The sequence below is a fragment of the Myotis nattereri genome, assembly GCF_964212035.1.
Source record: "Myotis nattereri genome assembly, chromosome: 13".
NCBI classification, from domain to species: Eukaryota; Metazoa; Chordata; class Mammalia; order Chiroptera; family Vespertilionidae; genus Myotis; species Myotis nattereri.
The window spans coordinates 50,639,878-50,665,081 of NC_138088.1; the positions used below are offsets into that span (position 1 = coordinate 50,639,878).

Sequence of the window (25,204 nt, forward strand, 5' to 3'; positions counted from 1 at the left end):
TGGTGAGTCCCCACACTCGCTGAGTCAGTCAGAACATTCAAGCCACTATTTTTAAAAGTCCTTGCCAATACCAATGCCACCTCACTCAAAAACAAATATTGAAAGACCATCCCTTTGAAGAGGGGACAAATTATGAGACCAGATTATGAACCCACACTTTTCTGTTTCCTTCTGCTGATGAGGGTGAGGGGAGAAGTGTCCTCGATGGATGCCTGCAGCCAGAGTTTCCCAGGAATTGATGGTTTCTGGCGGCAGAGCCAGATGCTGAGCCTTACTAATCTTTTTTATAATTAAATTAAATATTTACTGTTGAAAGTATTACATGTGTGCCCTTTTCCTCCCATTGACTGCTTCTAGCCCACCCCCACTTCCCACCCCAGACCTTCACCCCCCTATTGTCTGTGTCCATGGGTTATGCATATATGCATACAAGTCCCCCTGCCCCACCTTCCCTCTGAGATTCCACAGTCTGTTCCATGTCTCTGGATCTATTTTGTTCACTAGATTCCACATATGAGATCATATGGTACTTGTCTTTCTCTGACTGGCTTATTTCGCTTAGCATAATGCTCTCCAGGTCTTCCTAGTCCTGCTCCATGAAGTGTGGTCCCGGATCCAGCAGCAGCATCACCGGGGAGCTTGTTAGACACGCGGGCCCCACGCAGCCCTCCTGGATCAGAACCTGCATGTTAGCAAGAGCCCCAGTGACTCCTGTCCACTTGAAAATTTAACATGGGCTGTTCTTGCACGGTGATTCTCACACTAGCTCGCACATTGGAATCACACACTACTGATGCCTTATCCCAGGGCCAGAGATTTTGTTGTAACTGTTGCTAGGTGTCATCTGGTCATCAAAGTTTTGAAAAGTTCCCCAGACAACTCTTTTCATTAAAAGCCAAGGTCAAGAACTACTTAGGAAGGTACGATTAAATCCAATGCAGTATACCCTTGGACTAAACAAATGTTCTTATGAAAACTGTGTCAACCCATGGAGTCATTTCTCAACATCTCCCCGCTCCGGACCCGCTAACGGTCCACTCCTGAAGAAGTGACTTAAGGAGCCAAAGGGCACTGCTTGGACCTGCCCCTCTGAGCTCCTCACTCTAGCTCTGGGTGGTTAGTTTTTTCCCTAAAGCATTCAATTCACAAAGGCAGTCAAAGGGACCCCAGAGATCATGGGGTCCAACCCTCTCATCTTACAGATGAGGAAACTGAGGCACACGGAGAGGAACTGAGTCTTCCAGCATAACTGAGGGACGGAACTCCAACCTTCCGATTTCCAGGCAGTACGTTTCGGCCACTCACTCTGCCTCTCCAGTGAAGATGAGCAGAGGATGTTTGATGCGCACATGGTCAAAAGTTCATCACCAGCGTGGTTATTAATAACAACGAGGTTAAAAGCTTCAAGGCCAACCCAGTGCCGGTGGCTCCCAGGAAAGCCATCTTTTCGGTCTGTTCTCATCTAATTATGGGTAGGTACGGTAATTGGAAACAGGCGATATCCGATGGGCAGGGTTGCAGGAAATGGAAACCTCTCATACAGTTCTGCCTGGGAAAAGTCAGCCCCCACTATCCCCTGCAGCTGGGACGCGCTCAGATTTGCCCTGGGGAAAATGAATAAAGGGAGTGGGAAAAACGGGCTTAAAAGACAAGATCACCAAGGTCTGGGAGAGTTATAGTCCCCCCAGGAAAGCCATGTGCTGGGCTCCTGCGCTGGGGGAGGAGGGGGGGGGGGACTCTGGGCTGTGTCAGCTTCCTGGGGACTGTTACTATGTCAGGGGTAATGCACACTCCTGATGGCTGTGTTTTGTGATCTTGAAGTTACACTGACCAGGTACTAGGTGCTGAACTAAGTACTGCTGATATGGCCCCACTGACTCCTGGCATCCATTCCATGAGGTAGGTGCCCCCCTTTGAATAGAGGAGGAAAATGAGGCTTAAAGTGCCTGGATCACTTGTCCACAGTCCCACAGAGGAGGAGGAGCCAGGATCGGGGTTCAAGTCCATTGGAGGCCAGCACATGCATCCATTATGCTCCACGGTCTGTCCCTTGTGGTTGCACAGCCTCCGTTCCTCGTCCAGACCAGCCTGGTCCTCGCAGGGGGAGAGAAGCAGGAGTGCCAGGCTCCCGGGAGCTGAGGGGCAGACGCTGGGCAGAGGACAATGGACGTGGAAGGGAGAAAAGGACACACACGGAGTGAGCAGGAATGGCTGTGTCTCTCCAATGCTCTCCGAGCGCCAGCCACGTGGGTTCAACAGACCCAGGAGCTGCCAACCCAGGCATCTGCCGCAGGCTGTGGTCGCTGCCGTGGGGCCGAGGGACCACCGCCACCGTCTGCGCCATCTGGCCTTCCGGTGGCCGAGATCGGCCGTCCGCGGCTGTGTGTGCGCTGAACAAGTCTCCAGTGGGTACCACTTAACAGGCCCGTGCCTCGGCATTTCCAAGCTGGATTTCTCGCAGCCCCAAGCTCGGGAGCCAGGCTTTGGGCAGAGTTGCAGGTGGTTTCCCGTGGCTGCCATCAGCCTCGTTAACAGAACCGATCTTCTGCGGACGGTCATTTTCCCACCTGTGCCCACCAGCGGGGCTGCCAGAGCTAGGGGGCTGATTTCCAATCCATCTCTTTCTCCCCGCCCACCCCTTCTTCCTGCATTTTCATTCCAAGCCAACTTTCTCATCAGTTCAAAACTCCATACTCCTTTTTGTTCCCTTTTCTATTTTTTAAAAATATATTTCTTTATTGATTTCAGAGAGGAAGGGAGAGGGAGAAATAGAAACATCAATGATGAGAGAGGAGCATTGATTGGCTGCCTCCCGCACGCCCCCCACTGGGAGTAGAGCTCAGGCATGTGCCCTTGACTGGAATTGAACCTGGGACCCTTCAGTCCAAAGGCAGATGCTCTATCCACTGAGCCAAGCCATCTAAGGCCATTTTGTCCCCATTTTTAAGTCCAATGGGATTGGGAGATAAACAGAAGACCCTGTGCCCAGGTGCGACTGCCAGGACATGAAGTGACAGAAATACACAGAAAACATTCATCTGTCCCACCCTCCTGCGGGGGTTGGGGGGCGTGTCCCTGTGTGTTTGGGACATTACTCAATTAGACCCACGCATGCAGGCCCCACCTGTGTCCCTGGAAGGAGTCGGAATTTTATCCCAAGGGCAACGGAAAGCTATTGACAGTTTCAGCAGAGAACTGATATGATTGGAGAGACTTCCATCTGAAAAGCATCACCCCTTGCCCAGCCAATATGGCTCAGTGGCTGAGCATCAACCTATGAACCAGAAGGTAAGGGTTCGATTCCAGTCAGGGCACATGCCCGAGTGGTGGACTCAGTCCCCAGTAGGGGGTGTGCAGGAGGCAGCTGATCAATGATTCTCTATGATCATTGATGTTTCTCTCTCTCTCTCTCCCTTCCTCTCTGAAATCAATAAAAATGTATATTAAAAAAATAAAAAGCATCACCCCTCTTAAAGTTGTTTGTGAAACGTGGACTATATGGGAGTCAAGGTGTCGGGGACCAGTAAAAAGGCTTCTTTGAGGAGCCAGGAGGTGGCCACGGCGATGGTGAGCAGAGGGGCATTCAGAGGCGCAGGGAGAGAGCCCCCGGGCCTCGGAGGTGGGTTGCAGGAGGAGGAGAGATATCGCAGGAGGACAACTGTCGGGCTCCCCACCTGAGCAGGTGGGCGGGGATGGGCTCCAGGTCCTCCCAGCTCTGAGAGGCTACACGTCTGTAAGTGAGGGAGACTATGGGGATGCGGTACATGGGGTAAGTTCCAAAAAGAATCATCTAAACCGCAGGTGCTCACACCGCCCCCGCCTGTGCACGGCTCGGTCAACCTTAATCGGGCACCATCTGTGTGCGCAGCACAAAGCCAGGACTTTAGGCCCCACCTGATGGGGCGGGCAGTCTCATGAGACATCAGGAAGGTGAGTGAGGTCCCAGGCCTCCCCTGGGCCCACGTTGCTCTGCTGCCTCCACCCCATCGACTCAGGGCCCCAGACAGAAAGAATCAAAGGGCAGCGAGGGGAGGCAGAGGCTGCAGAAGGACAGTGTGACCCGCCAGCATCGGCTATGGCTGTGGGAAAGCTAGGAAGATTTGAAAAGTTCCACTTCAAAATAAAATAGAACTGACACCCTTATTTTCATTTAAGTAAAAGCTGGGTCAGATCGAGCGATTCGAAAGCCAACCTGGCAGAGAGCATCCACTGGATTTTGCTGTCTTTCTAAGAGGAGAGACCTGGGGGAGGCATGAACCTTCGCTTCTTCCTGCTGCTCACGCAGTACCCCAGCTGCGGAGCCCATCCTGCAGGACCAGCTGAGCCCCGGGCGACCCGCCTCCTCACCCATTCCCTGTCTCCCGGGCACCACCAGCACCCGACCCAGCAGCTGGCCAGGCCGACACCCAGGAGTCACACAGGTCCAGTGGATGTGATGAGCTCCCATGAGTGCAGGGCCCAGCTAGGCCTGAAGGGCAGACAAAAGGACATGACAAATATGCCAAAGACAGGTTCTCTTTCCCAGGAAACTCACCATCCAGGGGGGAAGCCAGAGGCACCCCCTGCTCCTGGGCAAGCAGACCTGACTACACACACTGGGGCTGCTCGGGGAGCCCCTCTGATGTTCATCCCGGCAGGCCAAGGTCCCAGGGCTCTGGCAAGGGGTCTGCAGTCCCCAGAGCTGCCACATCTGAGCAGCACATGGGAGGAGAGGGTGCAGGGGGTTGGGGGCACCAGTTCCAGGCACTACAGTGTTTCTGAGGTTCTGAGACACCCCAAAGGTCTCCCACTATCAGCAACATGGCAGCGGTCACCCGCCCTCTAGGCGCACCGAGGCTGCAGGCGCCCTCTAGTGGATGGAAGGGCCCTGAGCCCTGGGCTCCACCTGGAGCTTCCAGCTTTAGGACCGGCTTCCCTGTACCCAGAAGGAGCATTAGTTCCAGAGAGGCACCCCCTCCAGGGCAAAGCTGTGAAGCACAGGACACTGCCTTCCAGCTTCAGCATCCCTCCCCTCGCCCCTCCTCAGCGTCTCCCCAGCTCCGCACAGATCCAGCCACAGAGTTACACGGTCTCCCTAGGCCCTTGCTACACATTCTCCCTAGGCCCTTGCCAGCTTGCTCCGTGGATCTCAGCTTCACTAAGGCACACATGTCACACTGTAAATAAGACTCAGTGTCCTTATCAGGAGGGCATCAGCTCCCAGCTGGCAAAGCCCGGTTAGGAGAGAAGTGCCCATGTGACTGAGGCTCCCAGGAGGCTTCTGGGCAGCATGGGGGGTGCCCATTCTCCCCTTCTGCAGGGCACACCCAACTGTAGGACTTCTGAAACCCTTGGCACCCCACTTGCCAGAGGAGACGTAGGCAGAGGGACCAGAAGGGGAGGAAGAGGGATCGGCTCTCCCTGCTTCAGCAATAGCAGCGGGGGGCGCAAGGGCTTAGAGTCCCGGGCACAGAGCAAAGGAGGAAGCCACGGCCCACCCTGGCCCCGTCAGTCACCCTCTGCCACCACTGCAGCACCCCAACGTGCTCCTAAGACAGCCGGTGGCAGGCAGCGAGGGGCCTGCCTCACCCATTGGTACCTATATTTCCAACAGTATCAAAGCTTTATGTATGTTTGCCAAAGGGCGGCCATGCCAGAAAATTCTTTTCAGTGACGCTTTGGTCAATCATGCATAGTCCCTGCCCTCAAGGAGCTTTGAGTCCATCAGTCAAATGTGAAATCAATGGTCCACGCCCACCCTGCCCCTCCCATGCCCACACAGAGCAGGCTGCTCAAGCTGTCACGTTGCCACTGGACTTGGAATTCAGCATGACTCTGGACCCCATCCCTTTGTGATAAGAAACACCTGCCCGTCCATCTCCAGAACATACCCAATCCACCCACTCCCCTCCCTGTCCCAGGCGCCACCACTCTCTCTGCACTGCAGTTTCATTGCTTCCCCTTCCCGCCAGGCCACTGCACACCCTTTAAAACGCTGGTGCCTCCATGGCGTCCCTTCCCTGGCTTCCCTGCCTGTGCTCTGGGCTCTCTTGGCTCAGCGCTGGGTCCCAGCCTCCGGCCAGCTCCTCTCCCATCCAGTAGGGGGAGAGACTCTCCCTGTCCCCCTGTAGGAAGGACCCACTCTCCCGGGCCCCTCCCCCAAGCTGGCTCTTTCTCAGCCTTCACCTTGCTGGGAGAAGACTGCCCCAGCCCACATCCCACAGTCACACCCTACAGCCGCCCCCTCCCCAACCTCCATGAGGCTCAGCCGCTGCCCCCATCACAGTCAGCACTCGGTGTGCACTCCTGTCTGCTTCTTGGACCCATCCCACAACCTAGAACAGGAGCTGCCTGAGAGGCAAGTGTCAGTACTGTTCATTTCGGTACCTCCAGCCCCTTGCTGCATACAGTCGGGGCTCAGTGAATACTGCAATGAATGAATAAAAAAGTTCATGGAATGAGAGCTCAGCAGAAGGAACAGTTGCCTCCAAGTGACTCAAGGCCAAAGTTGGTGATGAACTGCAGCAGCAAAGGCGGGAAGGAGTGGGGGGGGGGGGGGAGTGAAGGGGGCGTCTGAGAGCCCCGAGGGGTTGGGTTTGACGGAGATGAACAGCGACAGCAATGAGAGAACAGGGCATCATGGAGGCCTCAGGGGGAAACTAACAGAGGGGCAGGAAGGCTCATGGAAGATGGATTGTAAGGCAGAGGTGGGTAGGGGGACCAGAGAGGAGCTCACCCAGGCATCCCAGGGAGATGGAGATGAAGACAGGAGACCTGGCCCCACGGCTGCCCCTTAATTCTCAGCTTCCCCACTTCTTCTCTTCTCTTCCCTTCCCTTCCCTCCACTTGGAGGATCCATCCTGAGGTCTCATTTGTCCGCGAGAAATCCCACTGCTAAGGAGCACCCCAAGGCCCTCCTAGGAAGCACACTTCAGTCCCCTGGTCTGGGCCTAGAAGCCCTTGGTGGAGTTCTAGCGCCACCTCGTGGACAGAGCTGGAATGCGCGGCGTGGCCACACCCTGCACCCGGGGGCAGGTGGGCCAGGTTCAAGCAAATTCGCCTCTGAAACTCCCCGGCGCCCAGAAGGCTGAAGAGGCCGGGGGAGCACAAAGCACTCGTCCGAACCCAGCTGCCCGCTTCCCCACGGCGGCTCGCACAGCGTCTGCCAGAGAATTCCAGAAGCCCTGGCTGGGGGATCCAGTGGGCGGGGGAGGCAGAAAAAGCAGAGGGCGCGGCGGAAACTTGCTGAGTTACCGGGAAAGACAGACTCCTAACAGAGCAAACATTGATAAAGCACCTACTATGTGCCAGGCTTGGTGCGAGGTGGTTCGTGAAGGCTCATGATGGCATTGTATCCCTACTATGTGGGGGCAGCTAATCAAGAAACAGAGGGGCAAGGTGGCTTGGCCGGCGAGTGCAGAGCCGGGATCTGAACAGGCGGCCTCGGCCAGATTCCAGGCTGAATCACAAGCAAAAACCATCGCAGCTGCACGGTTAACCCGACAGACCCCGGGCTCCTGCGCGGGACCCTACCTGTCCAAACTCTGGTCCGTTGGCAGTTTGGGGCGCTGTACCCTAAGAAAGTCATGGAAATGGGCTCACCCTTGACTTCTGGGGCGCAGCCTTCTTTTCAGCATCCCGAGGCCCCAGTCATGGATCCGTTCATCCAGCACCTCCACGCCCGCCGGGCTGCCCCTCCCACAGCAGCTGTGGCCACTTCCCAGATGGCACGCTGAGGCAGATACTGCGTCCTGGAGGCGGGCTTTAAATAATGGGGGTCATCGGGAAGCCCCGCCTAGGCCCTAGGGCAGTGGTTCTCAACCTTGGCTGCACATTAGAATCACCTGGGAATCCTTTAAAAATCCTGATCTCTGGGCCTCATCCTCCGGAAATTCTGTTTCTCACCATAGGGTGAGGCCACAACATTGCAGATCCTGATCTTTGGTTAACCAGAGGTCTTGTCCTCCCGATGACTCCCTCAACACATGTGCTATTCGCTGCTGAGATTTGGCTTCAACAAACGTGCAACAAATGGTAGCAAATTCTAGCCATCTTCAACCTCAAAGGCACAGTTTCAGAGGGCTTCTGCAAACTCCATGTCACCTTGGTGAGCATGATTGTCCTCTGTATCTATGAGAACCATCTCACAATGGATCCTTGAAGAAGAAATTGGGTGGAATGAATGGAAAGAATCCTTACATGATCCACACCACCACCACCCCACCCTGCCCTGACAAGAGGTACAACTACACTCTGCCCTGCCCCCAGGCCTCTGTCAATTGACCCAGAGCTTGGAAAGCCGCAGAAATAAGTGTGTCACCTTGGCCTAGAGCAGTGATGGCTAACCTTTTGAGCTCGGCGTGTCAGCATTTTGAAAAACCCTAACTTCACTCTGGTGCCCTGTCACATATAGAAATTTTTTGATATTTGCAACCATAGTAAAACAAAGACTTATATTTTTGATATTTATTTTATATATTTAAATGCCATTTAACAAAGAAAAATCAACCAAAAAAATAAGTTCACCTGTCACCTCTGACACGTGTGTCATAGGTTTGCCATCACTGATCTAGAGCAAGTCTGGACTCTGCCTTAGCAGACGTCTTCAGCCAGCCACGTCACCCTGAGCTTCAGTTTCATCCTTGGAAAGATGGGGCTGAGAGCACCTGCCCCATGATGCTTAGCACCGCGCCTAGCTCACTACGCACAAACACCTCCTAGGTGGGAGCACGTCCAACATGTTGTTTTCCTGGAGCCAACGAACTTCCTTCCAGATGCACAACATGATGTAATTTTCCATGTTCCACACCAACACATGGATGATCTCTACTTCACTGGACGGGAGCTAAACATTCTGTTTATTTATTTGTTCACATTCCATTTGGTTGGTGGTCATGGGGCTGAAAGTCAAACATTGATGCTCCTGTCCGAGACGGACTGTGGGAGCAAGGGATTTTCTTTTCTGTAAACTTAAGGGCTGGATACTCGGTGACTCCTAATTGTACTTTCAGAGCGAAAATTTGTCCTAAATAGGAAATAGTGAAAACCAAATACCAGACGGTTGCAACCCTTTCACACATGCCAAACGCTTTCATTCCTCCTGATTTCTCCTTCAATAATCCACTGTGAGGCCATCTCCATGCAACACAGGGGACAACTGTGTTCACTGAGGTGGTGTGACCAGCTCAGGGTCTTCTTTCTGCACGGGCACAAGGGAGTCGGGTTCAAACCTAGGTTTGCTGCTCCCCGAACTCCATGCTCTTTCTGTTATACTCCTTTTATTGAAAATAACAAAAACTGATTGGAAAGGCTCTATAAAACTCACACACAGAAAACTTGAACTAGGCTTTCTTTTCATAGACCGAGAGCTGGGAAGCACCCAGATGACAAGTCACACATTCAGGAGGCTGTGCTGTCAGCTGGAGAGATGGCTAAGCAATGAACGGGTCCCAGACCACAGAGTCCCAGTGTAGGAGTATCTGGACGTTCAACGAGGGGTCCACGCACCATTGTCTTAAAGCTCAATTCAGTCAAGTGAACTTGGTGGCTTTAATTTTTCTCTGAGAAGAAGCCAGTTTGGAAAAGACATTTATCACCCCTCCCCCTCCCTTGTTTCCACTTCCTGAATACACAGTGCAGAGCTGCGAGCCTCCCGTTTTTGCCAAGGAAATGTGTCTAGAGCAGGGGTTCTCGAACTTGGTGTGCATTGGAATCCCTGGGGGCTTATTAAGGCAGATTGCTGGGCACTGGGGTGGGGCCCGGCAACAAGTCCCCAGGTACGGCTGATGCCGCTGGTCTGTCAATCATGCTTGAGGTCCATCCTTCCTCGAGATGCTCATGACTGTTCTAACTTCTTACGAGGAGACAGGCAGCTCTCTTCCCACCCCCCATGCACACCTAGAGTCACACAAGTACAAGTGGGGGTGTTTTGCTCACCATTGCAACAACGGAGAAATGATGAAGTGTGTAAATGTGGCCTCAAATCTTCCCAAGGCACTAGAGGAGGTGCACCTTGTAGGGGTCTGTGAAGGGGAGACATTACGGGGGGAACATCTGGGCTGTTTCTCTGCTGTCTCCCAATACGAGCCAAGATGGGCCCAGAAGCAGCAGTTAGATGTTTATAGACATTCCTTACAGGTAAATTTGAAGATGGTTCAAGTTCTCAGGTGATAAACACGAGGGTATATGTATATATATGCATGTATGTGTGTGTTTGTATACATATCATCTATTATCCAAACCTAGCCCGCTTTGAGAGCAAAGGGACCATTGCAGGCAGACAAGGATGTAAGTATAGAATCAGCCCACCTATAAAGACCCCAGAGAGAAGCAAGAGAAGGTACCTATGTCGGTTCTTGCTTTATGCAGTCATCTCACGTCTACTGGGTTCTGTATCTCAGCTTTGTAAGTCAAGGGCTCTCAGTAGGTGTTTGAGGGCAAGTTCTTCTCCTAATTTTCAACTAACCTGCAATATGAAGGGGCAAGGCATTTTCCCAGAAGGCCGGAAGCTGATTGTGCTCACTCGTTTATTCTAATCAGTTGGAGTCATAAGCACTGGTACCAAGCCCATGGACAGGGGCAATACTGGCTGGTTTTGACACAGGCTTTCCTCGAATGGGCAAGGCATTGAGCTGGGCATCAAAGGCCGATTCGGATGCCCATTGGTGGTTAAACATCACCCAGGGGCCTCCAGAAAGCCTTGCTTCAGACTTCAGCCCAGATGAGCATGTCAGCCTTCCCCCACCAGTGGATTGCCCCTGGAAGGGGCGCCGTGAGCAGAACCCTCCTTAACCTTTCTCCCGGGCCAGAAGGCATGAACTGGCAGCGAAGACAGAAATGGCCCAGAGAAGCAGTTTACATGATCCACATAGTTTGTTGTGCTGATATGTAAACACTGGGGGTTTTCATATTAAACAAAATAAAAACTTTAGACAAAATTTTACTTTAAAAAATAGAGAATCCAGCACAACCACCAGGACCATCTTGTAAAGGAGAGGAGGCGAGGAAGAGCTGAAGAAGAAAGTGGTCTGGACGTCACAGCTGTTGAGACAACAGGCAAGAAAACACCCTTTTGTCAAGAAGAAACATTAGAATTTTACTAGGCACTTGAGTACCAGACAGACTACAAGGTGTTAGAAAAGGGAAGGACTAAATTAGTGAGTACAGGACTAAACATTAGACTAGGCTTCAAAATTAGTATCTACTTAAAGAGTGGCCCTAGTCAGTTTGGCTCAGTGGGTAAAGCGCTGGCCTGCAGACCTAAGGGTCCCAAGTTCGATTCCAGTCAAGGGCAGGGAACTCGGTTGCAGGCTCCTCCAGGGCCCGGTTTCCTACTAGTAGTTGGGGCGCATGCAGGAAGCAACCAATCCATGTGTTTCTCTCACATTGATATTTGTCTTTCCCTTTCCTTCCCACTCTCTCTAAAAATCAATGGAAAAATATCCTCGGGTGAGGATTAAAAATAATAATAATAGAGAGAATGGTCATAAAAGTTAGAATTTTGGTATAAGGAAAGGTCATGTTTGGGGCCAGCAAGAGAGTTGCTAAAGCAAAAAAAATGAGTGAGTGGGCCAAAGGGTGAAGGCAGAGTCACGGTAATGACATCACGGTAATGACCCCACGGAAGTCAGAGGGGTTCAAGTCCAAAGTTCAGGGAGAGAGGCTGGCAGAGTGATGCAGTGGTCTTGGGTGTTAGGTTGCCAGGCACCCAAAGGTCACGGGCAGCATCACTGGGCACGTGTTGACCACCCCTGCCAGGGGGCACTCATTTGAGAGAAGGACGCATCTGAGTGCTTTATAAGGATCCCCAGAAAACAGTGCTTTAATAATACGCTTGCCTTACTTAAACTAATATTTTTGAGCAATTATGAATTAGTAGGAAACCCCAAACACTTCAGTACATATTTCCATAAACTTTATAAAACTATGACAGAAGCAGAGTGTAATGGAGTTTTTCTAGACACCCAAAGAACGTATCTGTGACATGAACATTTATCTTCTAAGGGGAGCAACAGCTGAGATGTAGCTATATACCTACTACGCCGGTGCTTGATCACCGTTCCAGAGCTCTGAGTCGGTAATAAACCACTCACTGAAGGCTCGTAAATTTATGTAAGAGTAAGAGAGTTTCTTCTAATGCATTTTAATAAAGTTCTGTGTGAAGTCAAACGAGAACAATTGTTTGTATAATGAATTACATGTAGGGGACTTTTAACTACAAATGCAAGACATCAAGAATATATGTATATATATATATATATTTGGTTTATTAAAACAAAACTACAATTCTGTGCTTCTTACAATACATTATTAACAGGCATAAAAATCAATTAATGTTTCCAAATAAGTGTTGCTCACAAAATCACACAGTGTTATTTCACAGTGAGAGTAATTCCTTTTACAATTCAATGTTTCTTTGTACAACAGGCACATAGTTTAATACCTTCCCTCAAGGCATTTCTGAGCTTCAGGTGTTTAGAAAGAAAGTCAAAAGTCTCTTTCAAATGCAATCATTAGTTTGTATTAAACTAAAATGCCAGATGCCAAGTCTCCAGTCCCTAAAAAGAGTGTTTTAAAAAAGCAGATTTACATCCAAAGTAAGTTTTATAAACTTCGGTCATAGGTTCTGTCACTTCTAAACACTAGAACTATCTGTGGATAAAAATCTACATTCAATTGTGCACTTTTTTTTTTTCTAAATCTGAATGAAAATCTTACCCCAGTTAATCGCTGTGTTAATTTCGCTACTTTCAGTGAAAAACCCAGGATCGCTGACGGCTGATCTTCCCATCGAAGGACAGGGCCTGACCACCTAGTTTTCTGTGCTGATGGTCAATAGGGGAGGAAATAGCCACTAAATGTAATACCTGACACCAAGTTCATGCTCAATGCCCGGTCAGTTACTGTTCTATCTCCTTAAAAAACTGACCATCCTAGTGTTTCCCAAAATGTTTTCCAGGGGGAACCAGTGAGCGGTTCACCGATGTCCTGAAGGGGAAAGGGTCCTGGGGTCCCGAGTTTGGAGATGCTGGTTAAAAAGGCTGCGTCCTCGCAGACCCTGCGCCTTCACTGCACTGAGAGCACAGGGAGTTCCCGGGAAAGAGGACTCACGGCCAAACCTGCTTTCCCAGGGACACCTTCTTCTGCAGAACACCCCGGACATCCCAGATCACACTCCTCCCTGGAGAACAACGGGATTCCACAGCTGAGCCTGCATTCCCAGCCTTTCCAGGTATTCCCTTGGCTCGACCTCACAAGGGAGGCTCATGGTATTTCTGTTGCTAGTCCCACACATTCCCCTCTAGTTCTTTCTCTTTGTCTTAAAATGTGGGAGATCAAAAAGTCCCTCCCTTTTTCTGAATGACTTGGGACAGTCTCATTTTGAAAGAGTGCAGTTTCATACTGTTTATTATTGGGGTTTTTGTTTGTTTGTTTGTTTGTAACCTGACTCACAGCCTTTCCCTGGAGGGCATGCATTTCAGGTTCAGAGAAATGCAGAGTAAACTGTAATAAATTATTTACAAGCACCTAGTTTGTTTAATCGTACATGGACGCCATCCGCTTCTGGGAAATAATGAGAATAAATCTAAGCAAAACCGGAAACCTTACTGTGATGATGTGGGTGTTCTGGCAACGAGGCCCTGAAGAATGGGTTGTGCTAAACAACATGAGGGTCAGCTTGCCTGGGTGAGCGTAACTTTGGTTGAGATTTTTCTTCCTTAGAAAGGGTTTGAAGCACCAGTTAATTACAAAAAAGCATGCATATTTATTCTCACCAAGCTGAGTGGCGATGGAGATAGTGAACCATACACTGCATTCCCCAAAGCATCTGATTAGATTCCTAGAAATCGAACCAACCGAGAGGGAAAACAGAACCAGAGAAGCCGAAGCCGTGGTCCCTGCTCGGGCTGGCCTGGCCGCAGCTCTAGCAGAATCACAAGCAGGGCAACAGCGTCAGCCACTAGGAAGTCTGCCAACTGTGACATTCTGGAGAAGCAAGAGGCGGTCTGAGTAACCTTGATCGCTAATAGAGGGGATGAATGCAAGAGTCTAGCAACACGTTTGCTGGCCTACATAGGGAGCACCCACGGGGATAGATAACTAAGCCTCCTCGTGTGTTCCCCCAGACGCAGAACGCCCAGTTAGTAAAACAGAAGCCACAGGTGAAGCCCACACTCCACCCCGGAGCCGACAACACTGACGGTAGCTGAATGGTACACGAGTTCCTACCAAGAAAGGATGGTCGGGATGGAGAGTGGAGGTCGCAGCAACACAACCTTATTGCTATGAGTTCCAAATGAGATATTTCATTCAAAGTGAAATATTAGTCAGTACCCTTCCCTCTCCCAAACACAGAATATTCATGAGATACGATTAGTGTTTAAAATCCAAGCTTATAAAAGCACAAACTTCATTCTCAGTACTTCTATATTAAATTCAAAGACGATATGCAATATTCATTAGGAGAGTCCCTCATCCCATAATACCTTGGAGAGGAGGAACAATGAGCTGTGAGAAAATGTTTTAATAACGCATTTTTAAGAAATCACCAGAAATTAGCAAAATTAATGAACACTTATGCTCCCCACTCACTAAAAAGGCACCTCTATTATGAACAGACAAGTTTTCATGATTTGCTGCTACGAGGCATCAGGATTGAGGCATATAACCCGCTAAATTTTTAAAGAGCCTTGATTTTGCCTCACAGCTAAAGACCCATAAATGTCTCCCACCATTCACCAGGCATCAGGCCACCACGAAGGCCGCACGGGTGGCACACTGCCCTCCCCAGGTGGGTACCAGGCTCCCGACCAGGCTCATGCACACGCTGTGTGTAGCACAGGGAGCCCTGCGCCTGCAGCCTCAGCCAGAGCCCTTTCTGCCAACAAGTCTCCCAGGCCGAGCCAACCACGCCAGCACAGCTGCTACGTGGTTGGAGGATCCCCAAGAAACAGCTGTACCTGTGAGAGGAGGGACCACCCGAGTGGGGGGTGGCAGGGGGGAGGACACAGCTATGAAATGGAAGTCATTCTTAAATACTTGCTGGTCATTTAAACGCAGCGGTACGGTTTTAGCTGCGCAAAAGTTGTCAAAGTCAGTTTTCTGGCCAAGTTCACCTTGAATCCTGCCAGCCAAAGGTACTTCCTGGTGTCAGATATGTGACCATGTTATCTCCATCCCTGACCTAATCCAACATTGTGTTTTCATGTAGCTCTGAAAACACATCCTCAATCCGACCAGCACAGGGATACCTGGGTGTGATGTACACCTGCCCATTCTTTTGTAAAGCACTTTGGGTTGACAATTATTTTTAAAGGAAGATTAACAGTTAATCAGAAAATATACCAATGAATTCTCCGACAGCATTAAATATCACACAAGATTCAGTTCTAGAATACTAGTACAACTACATTTTTTTCGTCCTTCACAGTAATTAGTCCTTAATAGTTATACTTAAAATGTAAATCTTTAATAAACTCCGAAATCTTTTCTGAGATTTCATTTTGTAATCTACTGATTAGGAACTGCAAGCGGAGGCTGGGGGCCCCCAGAGCGTCATCTGCGGGCCGCTGTGCGCCTCAGTCGGGATGGTCACAGGCCCACGGAGGGGAGAAGGCACTTTCTTTCCAGGAGGCCACATCAGGGCAGGGCAGGCCTGGCCACAGGACGCACCTCCCACCTGGAGCCATAAAGGGCTGAGCCCACCAGGGGCTCGTGCACGCCCTTCACCTGCCGGCCGCTCGTTATTACAGCACCACAAAGCTCAGAAGATATTCCAGGAGTTTCTGCCGGTTGCACTGAGGTAGGAAAGTGCTGCTGAGTTCCAAAATAGACACTCTCTTTTGTTTGGTCTCTTTGAAAACCTAGAGAGAAAGCTTCAATTAAATGCAAACAACAACAAAAAAAGCACATTTCCGTCACCAGCCCTGACTGGTGTCCACGACCCCAGAAGCAGCAGGACATGGGAAACTGTCTCCTGCCTTTAAGCACAAGCTCTGCCCGTGTCTGCGAGCGGGGCGGGGGTGGTGGGTGCAGGTGTGGTGCTGGTTTCGGGGAGGGCAGCCCGTGCACTAGCCTCTAACATTTATGGTGGAATAAAGCCACAGACAGTCCCTGACAAAGCCCCCTGGTACCTCCGCAGAACCCAGTGCCACGTGATACGAGAAAGTAAAGCACGGCTGAGGCTTCTCCTAGAAATACTTATAGCAAAACACAGCGAAATCGTTCAGAACATGGGGCGCCATCAACACCCCTGCCCAGCAGCCCGAGCATCTGGAAACACAGGGACACATTCTATGCAAACAGGTTTGGAAGGAAGGTGAAAACCAGTAAAACTCTGGAACTTTCAAAGAAATCTGCACTGGCAGATTTCTTCAACACGCCCCACCTGTCCCCCAAAAGGCCTTCAGGGCTAATCCAGCAGGAATGGCTCCGGCTTGGGGTCCACCCACCCCAAAGGGGGTTCAAACAGACGGGGTCCAAAGGGGAAGAGGACGGAGGTTAACACATGCTTTTCTGCCGCAGGGGCGGGCACTCACCCCAATATCCTTAAACATTTTCACAGCATTCTTCACGAGGCAGTACGTGGCACTCTCAGCTGTAGAGAAAGAGTGAGACCCGTCAAATGTTCACCCAGCAAAACCCATATCCACAGTGAGAGGGGTGGAGGCCAGAGCATCAGAGCGAGTCAGCAGCGGGGCAGCTCCATCTCTGCTGCCGGTGACCTGTGAGGTCTGGAATGATCTGCTGTTTCTTTAAACCTACTTTGCCATCTTTTAAGAGAAAAAAAAAAGGGGGGGGGGGAGTAGAGAAGAATAAGGAAAAAGAGAGAGGGGGGAAAGGGAGGAAAAGAGACAGGAAGGGAAGGCGAGAGGAGGAAGGGAAGGAGAAATACTTAAACATCGGCCTTGAAGGGGTTTTGTGAGAATCAAAGGAGACGTGCAGAAATCCCCTTAAACAGCACAGGTGATTCCTGCGGCAGTGGGGCCAGGAAGAGCACAAGCCTGGAGGTCAGAAGGTCCAGCCCAGGTCTGCCCGTTAGCCAGCTATGTGGCCTGGGTGGCTGCCTCATCTAGAAAGTGACCGATCTAGATCAGATCTATACGTCTCTCTAGGTAGAGCTCTCTCTCTAGGTCCCTCTGTCTCTAAGAATTCCTATTCACAGTAGTTTCGGTTCTAAACCCTATGCGTATAAAATGCTACCCCACCCCAATCACACCTCTTACACAACAGACAATGCCGAGTGCCAGCCAGAAGGTGGAGCAACTGAGCAGGCCCAGCTGGTGGGAGTGCCAACTGGCCCAAGTGGGCAGCATCTGGCAGGACCCACTAAAGCTGAACCTCCACACCCTGTGACCAGGCAACTCTGCTCCTGGATATGCACCCAACCTGATGCGAAACACGTCCACCCGAAGACGTGTGTGTGCAAACCTGTGCTGAGCAGCACTATTCCCAGGGGCTCTGAACTGACAACAGCCCAAATATCCATCAACAGCAGAATGAATGAATAAAATACGCTAAATATTCATACAATGGGCGACTATAAAGCAACAAGAATATACAAACAACTACATGCAACAACATGCACGAACCTCACAAATGATGAGGTCAGGATAATTTTGCAATTTTCCCCCCTATAATGAGCATTCCTGTAATCCAAGAAGTCAGAGATTTAAAAAAAGCCAGACTAGTGGCATGCGTACCATAGGCAGCAACATTTCTTTCTGTTCTCGTTATGAGGTATTTGTGCAGCCTCTGCAGGTACTCCGGCTCCGGGATGGGCCCGCTGAAGTTATGGATGAACATGGCAGCGGAGCTGTAGGCCTCCAGCAACGGGCCCAGCAGCCTCTGCAGGAAGGTGAGGAACTGCTGGTGCTCCTTGGATTGGCTCACCTGTGCAGGAGCGGAGACAACGCATGAGGAGCGACAGGGGCGACGGCAGGCTGACAGGGGACCCTCCCGGGAGGGCCAGTGACTGAGAAGGTGCTCTCACGGTCACTGCACAGAGCCGCCTGCCGCTCGTGAGCACAGGGAGAGCCTCGGTGGGGAATGACTCTCGGTGCTGAAATGCGCTTTTTCGCAGTCATCGACTTTTACAGGACTTGAGATTTGCGTTCATTGAGCAGCTGCCTAGAAGGAATCGTGGTACGTGAATACCATAATTATGACACAGTGTCATCACTGACAGTAGCTGGTCCTGAGGTTAGTCTCTACAGGGCTGGAAACCTGACTCAACAGTCACTCAAGGACAGAAAAAGGTCACATGACAAGACCACAAGATCATCTCTGTCCTCCCCAGTCCCCACTTCCTGGCACACCCCCCCCCCCCCCCGCCCCGTTGGCCTTCAGCCCACAGTCCAGCGAGGTCGGGTGATGGTGAGGCTCTCCCTGTACCCCCAAGACATGCATGTTCAGATAAGCCGCTCTGGTGTGTGGCAGCAAGATCATCGGCCCATCTTGAAACTAATAAAACCCCAAAGGGAAAAACTTCTGTCATTTGGAATCTCCAGAAGCCATACCTCCTGACTGTGTGTGTGTGTGTGTGTGTGTGGTGAACTAGGCGTGTCATCCCACTGCAGAGAAAGTATCCACTTAGGGTATTCAGAAAAGATGGGTCACTATTACTGATCTCTAAAATTACAAGTTAGACAAAATTGATTTTTCTAAATGAGGGACTTCTAAAAATCCAAATTTTCTCCTGTGATAGGATTTGTTTTCATTGAAGGCAAACAGCTGATGTAGAACATTCAGAAGGGATGGCAAGACGGAGAATGGTTCAAAAGGAGCAGCCAGGCCAAGGAAGCTGGGTGTTATTCTCTCCCACAGCTGGTGGGGTACCCCCTTGCTTGGTGACTGAACACTAACACATCTCTTTAGGGGCGAGTGCGGGTGGGCACAGGTCTGAACCTGCTTGTTCTGTGCAAGGTCTTGAACGGCGCCATCCAGAACATTCACCTTCCTCCATGTCCGCTCGTTTCCGCTTCTATTCAATTATACTCAAGCTGAACAATTTCAGGTATTAATTCAACAGCCCAAGAGCCTTTATTCTCTGGGCAGAAAGCACCGTGCTGGGTTTGTGGGTACTTTGGCTAAGAATAAGCTACCAGGGTCCCAGTTTATCAGCCTCATTAGCTAGTGGCAACATGAACCTCAAGTCATCACTGTAACGTCGTCCACAATTCTTCCCCAAAGTACCTTCAGGTAGCAGTCTCGCTGCTCCTCACCAAAATCACTGTCTTCGTCTTCTTCATCGCTTCTCCAGGACAAAGGTTCGGGAAGCTTCTTGTCCCACTGCTGCTCAGCAAGACCAGGGCTGACGTCTTCCTGGTCATCTTGCTATGCCAGGGGACGAGCAAGAGTCAGCAAATAGGCACAGGCACACGCCACTGCCAGCTGGACCCACCACGGCAGTTTCTCTCATTCCCTCTCCGCTCTTCTCTGCCCACCACTTGCAAGGCCCATCCACCTCCCTCTCCAAACTCAGAATCACTCGGGAGAGAGCGAGGAAAGAACAAAGCAAGGAAGGGGGAACGCTACCAAAGACATCAAATAAAAATATCGTCACCTCTTCTAATTTGATATCTTCTTTTCCAGGCCATACTCACGCTACTGAATTTACCAACATTAAAACAAAATCTCAAAAGAGAAAAATGCTATGTGCAAGCTACAAGCACGCTGAGAGTAAAACATCTCGTCTTAGAACAACTTCAGGATCTGGAATTGTCAGGATATGTTTTAGACAACACCAGTTACACGGAAGGAACCAAAATGTCACACAATCCTGAAGACATTTACTCTCCCCATGCTGATTTTTCTTGTCTGTTCACCTGGATCTGACTACAGATCTAATGTAATTATTAGTTAAAATAACTGACTGTAATATTGGTTAAAGTAGTTGGTGGAAAGGACAAGGAAATGAAGAGCAAGAAACTAAACTAAACGAAGGCAAACAAAGGTGAGCGATTGATTCCCCTTACCTCTGCGACCGTGAGAATGCCGTACTGGAGGAACCTCCCCACTGTTTCATGGCAGACTTGGTAAAACGTCTGGCAGGGCTGGAAAGAAGAGACATTCAAGGTCAATGTCACGATCCTATACCTCTTTTAGTAAAAACAGAAAAACACCGTACAAAGTAGCTGCCAAATATGTCCATGACATGACCTACCTCACTGCACTGGGCAAGTCCTAAGATTTCCGATGCCCGCCCTCCTGATAAACATGGGTGGTCACAGGCAAAGCCACAGAAGAGGCCTGGTTCTCTGGACTGGCAGAGCACACAGTGTGGCAGCACCCAGAAAGGATGCTCCCAAGCTCAGCCTCCCCCCGACCCCAAGGGAAGCAATCCTTAGAGGGGCCGCTGGTCACACCCCACCACCCATTCTTCTTCTTTACAAGACAATTTCTCTGCAAAAGCTCTCAAAGTTTTGTGTAGAATCTGTACACAAAGGTGGTGGATGAGGAAACACAATGTTCAATATTCAGAAAAGACCCAGGAAAAGGATAAAGGCAAACCTGAGAGCCTATTTACCCTCTCCCTCCCCACTCCGCCCCCCAGGGCTGAGGCAAGAGATTCCCCAGCAGGCCCAGCAACATGCCTCCTATGAAGAAGCCAGTGGAGGAGGGCCCTCATCACACACGTGCTCACAGACGTCCCAAGTGCAGGACAGTAGACTTTAAATAGAATATGAGTTCTACCTGTTGATGACTTTGAGGAAAGAGCACTCTCTACTGCTGAACACACATGCCTCGTTATAAACGTCTGCAAGTGCATGGACATAACATGCGAGCTCACCAGGATTGCTGGGCCTCAGTCATGGACATAACTCAGTCATGGACATGCCTCGTGCATGGACATAACATGCGAGCTCACCAGGACTGCTGGGCCTCAGTCATGGACATAACTCAGTCATGGACATGCCTCGTGCATGGACATAACATGCGAGCTCACCAGGACTGCTGGGCCTCAGTCTCCCCATTTGTAAAGTGAGGATGGGGCTGAGCAGATGATTTTAAGACTGTTTCTGACTCTTATCTTCTGTGGTTCCATCATCCACGAGTGAGCATGTTAATTATTTACAAACCTCTGACCCAGTGCCTTATGCAAAATAAGAGCTCGGTAACCTCGGATCTGACTGATGCAGAATGTCCAGCAGTTGCCCAACACACCTCACAGGGGCACAAAGCGGTCACTGGAGCAGTGACCCCAACAGCCACATCCACACAGTAAACAACATGTAAGTCTGGAGTAGAATGTAAAGCCTCAGTAACAGAGAAAGACAAAATTGGTTTATATTTTCATAAAAATGCTCAAGAAAAAGAGAAGAGCCAAAGAGTTGTTACTTACGAGAGAGATAGTGCCCTCGTTAGACAGCAGGTAGCACAGGCTGGCCGCCTTCCGCACCAGCTGCTCCTGGCTGATCAGGGTGGGGGCCCCACCGGCAGGCGCGCCCGCACCCTTCTTGTTCAGGACTGCGTAAAGGCTGCAGGCTGAGGAGATGAACGCATCAATGAAGCCGCAGCCTCAGAGCTCCAAGGAAAACCTCAACTGGCTCAGATAGCTTGGATTACCTTAACAGCTGCTACATCAAAATTAATTACCTGCATTTCAGGGTGAATTTAAATAAATCCCCTCAGGACTTACTTCTCATGTGTCCATGTGATCCCAACTCCATCCAAGGCCTTCCTCCGGGGCCCGTCCCCTCTGCTCCCTTTCTCCCTGCGCCCCTGATCACAACTGAGCCCCACCACTCACATCACCGCCACGTGTCTGTCTCCTCACTCAGTCTTTCAGCTTCTGGACAGCAAGACACCTTACCTCTCTCCCTCAATACTATGCCGTAATTCATGAGCTACTTACTGAATAATAGATGCAAAAATAAGCTATAAACAGTGATACAGCAGATTATATTCTTATTTGAAGTTAAAAAATAGAGCAACACGTTCCCTCAAACAGGGGTTATCATCCAAACTGAAGTAGACCCCAGGGTGTTTTAGGCCCTTGTATTTTTCTATGAAAATGTTCCAGGGCCCAACATACCTATGATGGCCTCCATGATAAAGACGTGCAGGACACCGTTGCTGTAGAAGTTAAGTTCAAAGACTGACGGGACAGTTGTGCTGGGAGTAATAAAAAACTCATCGTTCCTGCTGGTGTGGGTGATTGTGACGCAATTTCCCAGCAGCTGTATGGCATGTATGACCACATCTTCGGAATTTCCTGAGAAGCCCAGGTCAAAATCACGGGCCAGCACTTCCTCCTTCATCACAAAGAAGTCCTCCACCAAGGTGGAGAGATCGATTCCCTAGAGAAACACACAGAAAGGTCTCAAGACAGGGAAAACTACTTCCCAAAAGGCTGAGAGGCCGTTCAGAGCATTTTTTCTTGCCTTGGCTTTCCTGCAGCTCCATGTCAGCACATACAGAAAAAGGGTCACACCACCAATTCAGAGAAAGTAAAAACAAACAAACAAAAATGATTAAAAAGCTGGTCCCCCAGAATGTCAAGAAATTGATATTCCACATCCAGAGAGCACTCTAGCCACACATGTGCTATGAGCACATAAGATCACAGAGAGCAGAAGCCACCATCTGAAAGTAAGTAGTGCTTATTTTTAGCAAGAATTTCCCCATTAAATACCTATCTGACAACTATTTATTGGGTACCCATAGATACTGGCACTATATTTGGTGAGAACATGACCAGTCCCATCTTAGCATTAGTGCACTTTTAAAAAATCAAATAGCTAAACACAAATCAGATAGCTAAGCAGCCATTCGCTATTTGCATGTCAATTAAAATATGCCTTATTTACATTAACTATACCACTCAAAGTATGTCTTACTATTACTGTGTGTGTATATATGCATATATATAGTTATTTACATTAACTCTACCACTCAAAGTATGTCTTACTATTACTGTATCTATAATAATAAAAGCATAATATGCTAATTAGACCAGATGTTCTTCCGAATGAAGCCGCAGCGGGTGGAGGCTGAGGCAGAGGCAGAAGCGGCCAAGGCAGCGGCGGCAGGGGGGAGCCCCTGGCACGAATTTCGTGCATCAGGCCTCTAGTGTGAGTGTGCGTGCGTGTGTGTGTGTGTGTGTGTGTGTGTTATATATATCTGCATATGTTACACATGTACACATACATATACACACATGATATATATCAGTCTCTTGAGTTTTTTTCATGTAGATTTTGTCATTGGATTTGTAAGCTCCTGTGGGCAGGGTCCTTAGCTTATATTACTGTTTGTCTCACAGTCCCCGCCAGGCGTGGGCCAAATCTCTCAGTGAATCGGGTCTGAGCAGCTGAGAGAGCATTCTCACGCTCAGTCTTTAGCTGCAGGTGGCGCGGTGGACATACCTGCCTGTGTCTGTAGAGGAGCAGGCAGGCCACGATGTGTGTTGACATAATGGCACAGGATTTGCTAGCGGCTGAAAGGCAAGCACAGAGCTTTAGTTGCACTTTTTAAAAAATATACACAGCTGACACTTTTAAAAGTACCTAAATCTTAAATAGGAGTATTTAAAACTATAAAAGTCCTCTGCCACATTCCCATAAAGGTGGTTTATCAAAAGGAAGTTACATTATACTGTGTTCTGGGCCATTAGAGATCTCTATTTGTCATGTAACAGAATTCAGTCTAAGGCAGGTGCACCTTCAATGGAGGATAATGGAGTTTAGTTACTGAATGACCTAGAGACACCTGTATGGGAATAACACGACCCAAAGCCTGAGCCTGTTCTCTGAGCTCTACAGCACATCCTACTGCTATTTCCTGACTTGTCCCAGGCGGCAGTCTACTGTAACTGTACTTGTATACTCCTCCCACAGGACTGGAAGTCAGAAAATCTGGGCTCAAAACCTAACTTCTACACTGATTAATTTCACAACTTGGGGGAAATTAATTAAATTCTCAAGCCTCAGCTTCCTCAGGGGTAAAATGAGAGTACCGCCTAGTCCATGGGCTGCGTTAGAATGAAATGGACGGCCTGCCACAGGACCCACAGTGATGCTGCTCAACATATTTTCACTTCTTCTTTCAACCTGGCCCAGAGGTAGGTCAGAGGTGGGGAAGAAGAGGACAGCAATACATTTGAAATGACTCGTAGTCCAGCCGTGGGCAAACTACGGCCCGCGGGCCGGATCCGGCCCGTTTGAAATGAATAAAACTAAAAAAAAAAAAGAGCGTACCCTTTTATGTAATGATATTTACTTTGAATTTATATTAGTTCACACAAACACTCCATCCATGCTTTTGTTCTGGCCCTCTGGTCCAGTTTAAGAACCCATTGTGGCCCTCGAGTCAAAAAGTTTGCCCACTCCTGCTCTAGTCCATACACAATACTCGGAGTTTGTAGAAAATTATAATCGTATAAATCAAATACAAGAACGTCTGTGGAAAACCCCAATAACAACATTGGGGTTTTTTCTGAGATGATGATGAATTCAGGAATACTTCACTCACAGCTGATATTGTCTCCAGTGTTTAAAAAACATTAAAAAAAACAGTATCCAGTACTATATTTATAGCCATCAAAAAAATGTTTATAAAGAGTTTTTTAAAAACATAAATGTATATTTGTGTTACAAATGGAAGAGAGCACAAGACAAAACTGTCAGAAGGATTTTTAGAGACTAGACAGAAACACCGCTGGTTACTTGGACAGTGGGTTTTGTCTTTATTTTCCAACTCCCCAGCATTAAGGATGTATTATTTTAGCATCCAGAACCGAAGCACGGGGGACACGTCAGAGGTGCCTGAGAAAGAACGGTCTGTCCGGCACAAGGCAGCAGTGGAAGCGGAAGGAGCCAGAAGAGGCGTGGAAACTCCACCAACGTCGGCAGGAAGTGCTGAGATTCGGAGCTGAGCGGGGATGTGCAACAGGAAGTGGAGACAAGAGCCTACCCGGGCTGCATACCAAGGGACTGGGACGCTGCCCCAGGACTCTAAAGCCACCTCTACCACATGACAGGACACTGCAATCTGGACTTGAGGAAGACTGGCTCTGCACTCACCGCACTCCGCTCTGGATCCCTCCCACATACAGCGTTTGTGTACAACTACCCCCTGAGAATAGCACAGGCTCTGTAGGTGCTGAACCACTAGCTCCTCAATCTGTGTCCCCACAGCTAAAGCAAACTTTACACAGAACGGCCCCTCGATATTTGCTGAATAATTATGGGGTCAGAGGGGGAAGGGACATGCAACTATAAAC

General features: G+C 49.6%; 1 protein-coding gene across 1 annotated transcript in view; it reads right to left on the reverse strand.

Annotated features, from left to right (window-relative positions):
- Positions 1-12,673: 12,673 nt before the first annotated feature.
- Positions 12,674-25,204, reverse strand: part of GPAM (glycerol-3-phosphate acyltransferase, mitochondrial) — a 31,366-nt gene continuing 18,835 nt past the window's right edge. Inside the window, exons 13-20 of the mRNA XM_081104695.1 lie at positions 23,349-23,419; positions 22,016-22,280; positions 21,323-21,465; positions 19,956-20,033; positions 19,174-19,314; positions 17,682-17,871; positions 16,518-16,576; positions 12,674-15,842 (exon numbers count right to left, since the gene is read on the reverse strand). Coding sequence (XP_080960821.1) covers positions 15,726-15,842; positions 16,518-16,576; positions 17,682-17,871; positions 19,174-19,314; positions 19,956-20,033; positions 21,323-21,465; positions 22,016-22,280; positions 23,349-23,419 — 1,064 coding nt within the window. The 3' untranslated portion in view covers positions 12,674-15,725. The remainder of the gene's footprint in view (positions 15,843-16,517; positions 16,577-17,681; positions 17,872-19,173; positions 19,315-19,955; positions 20,034-21,322; positions 21,466-22,015; positions 22,281-23,348; positions 23,420-25,204) is intronic.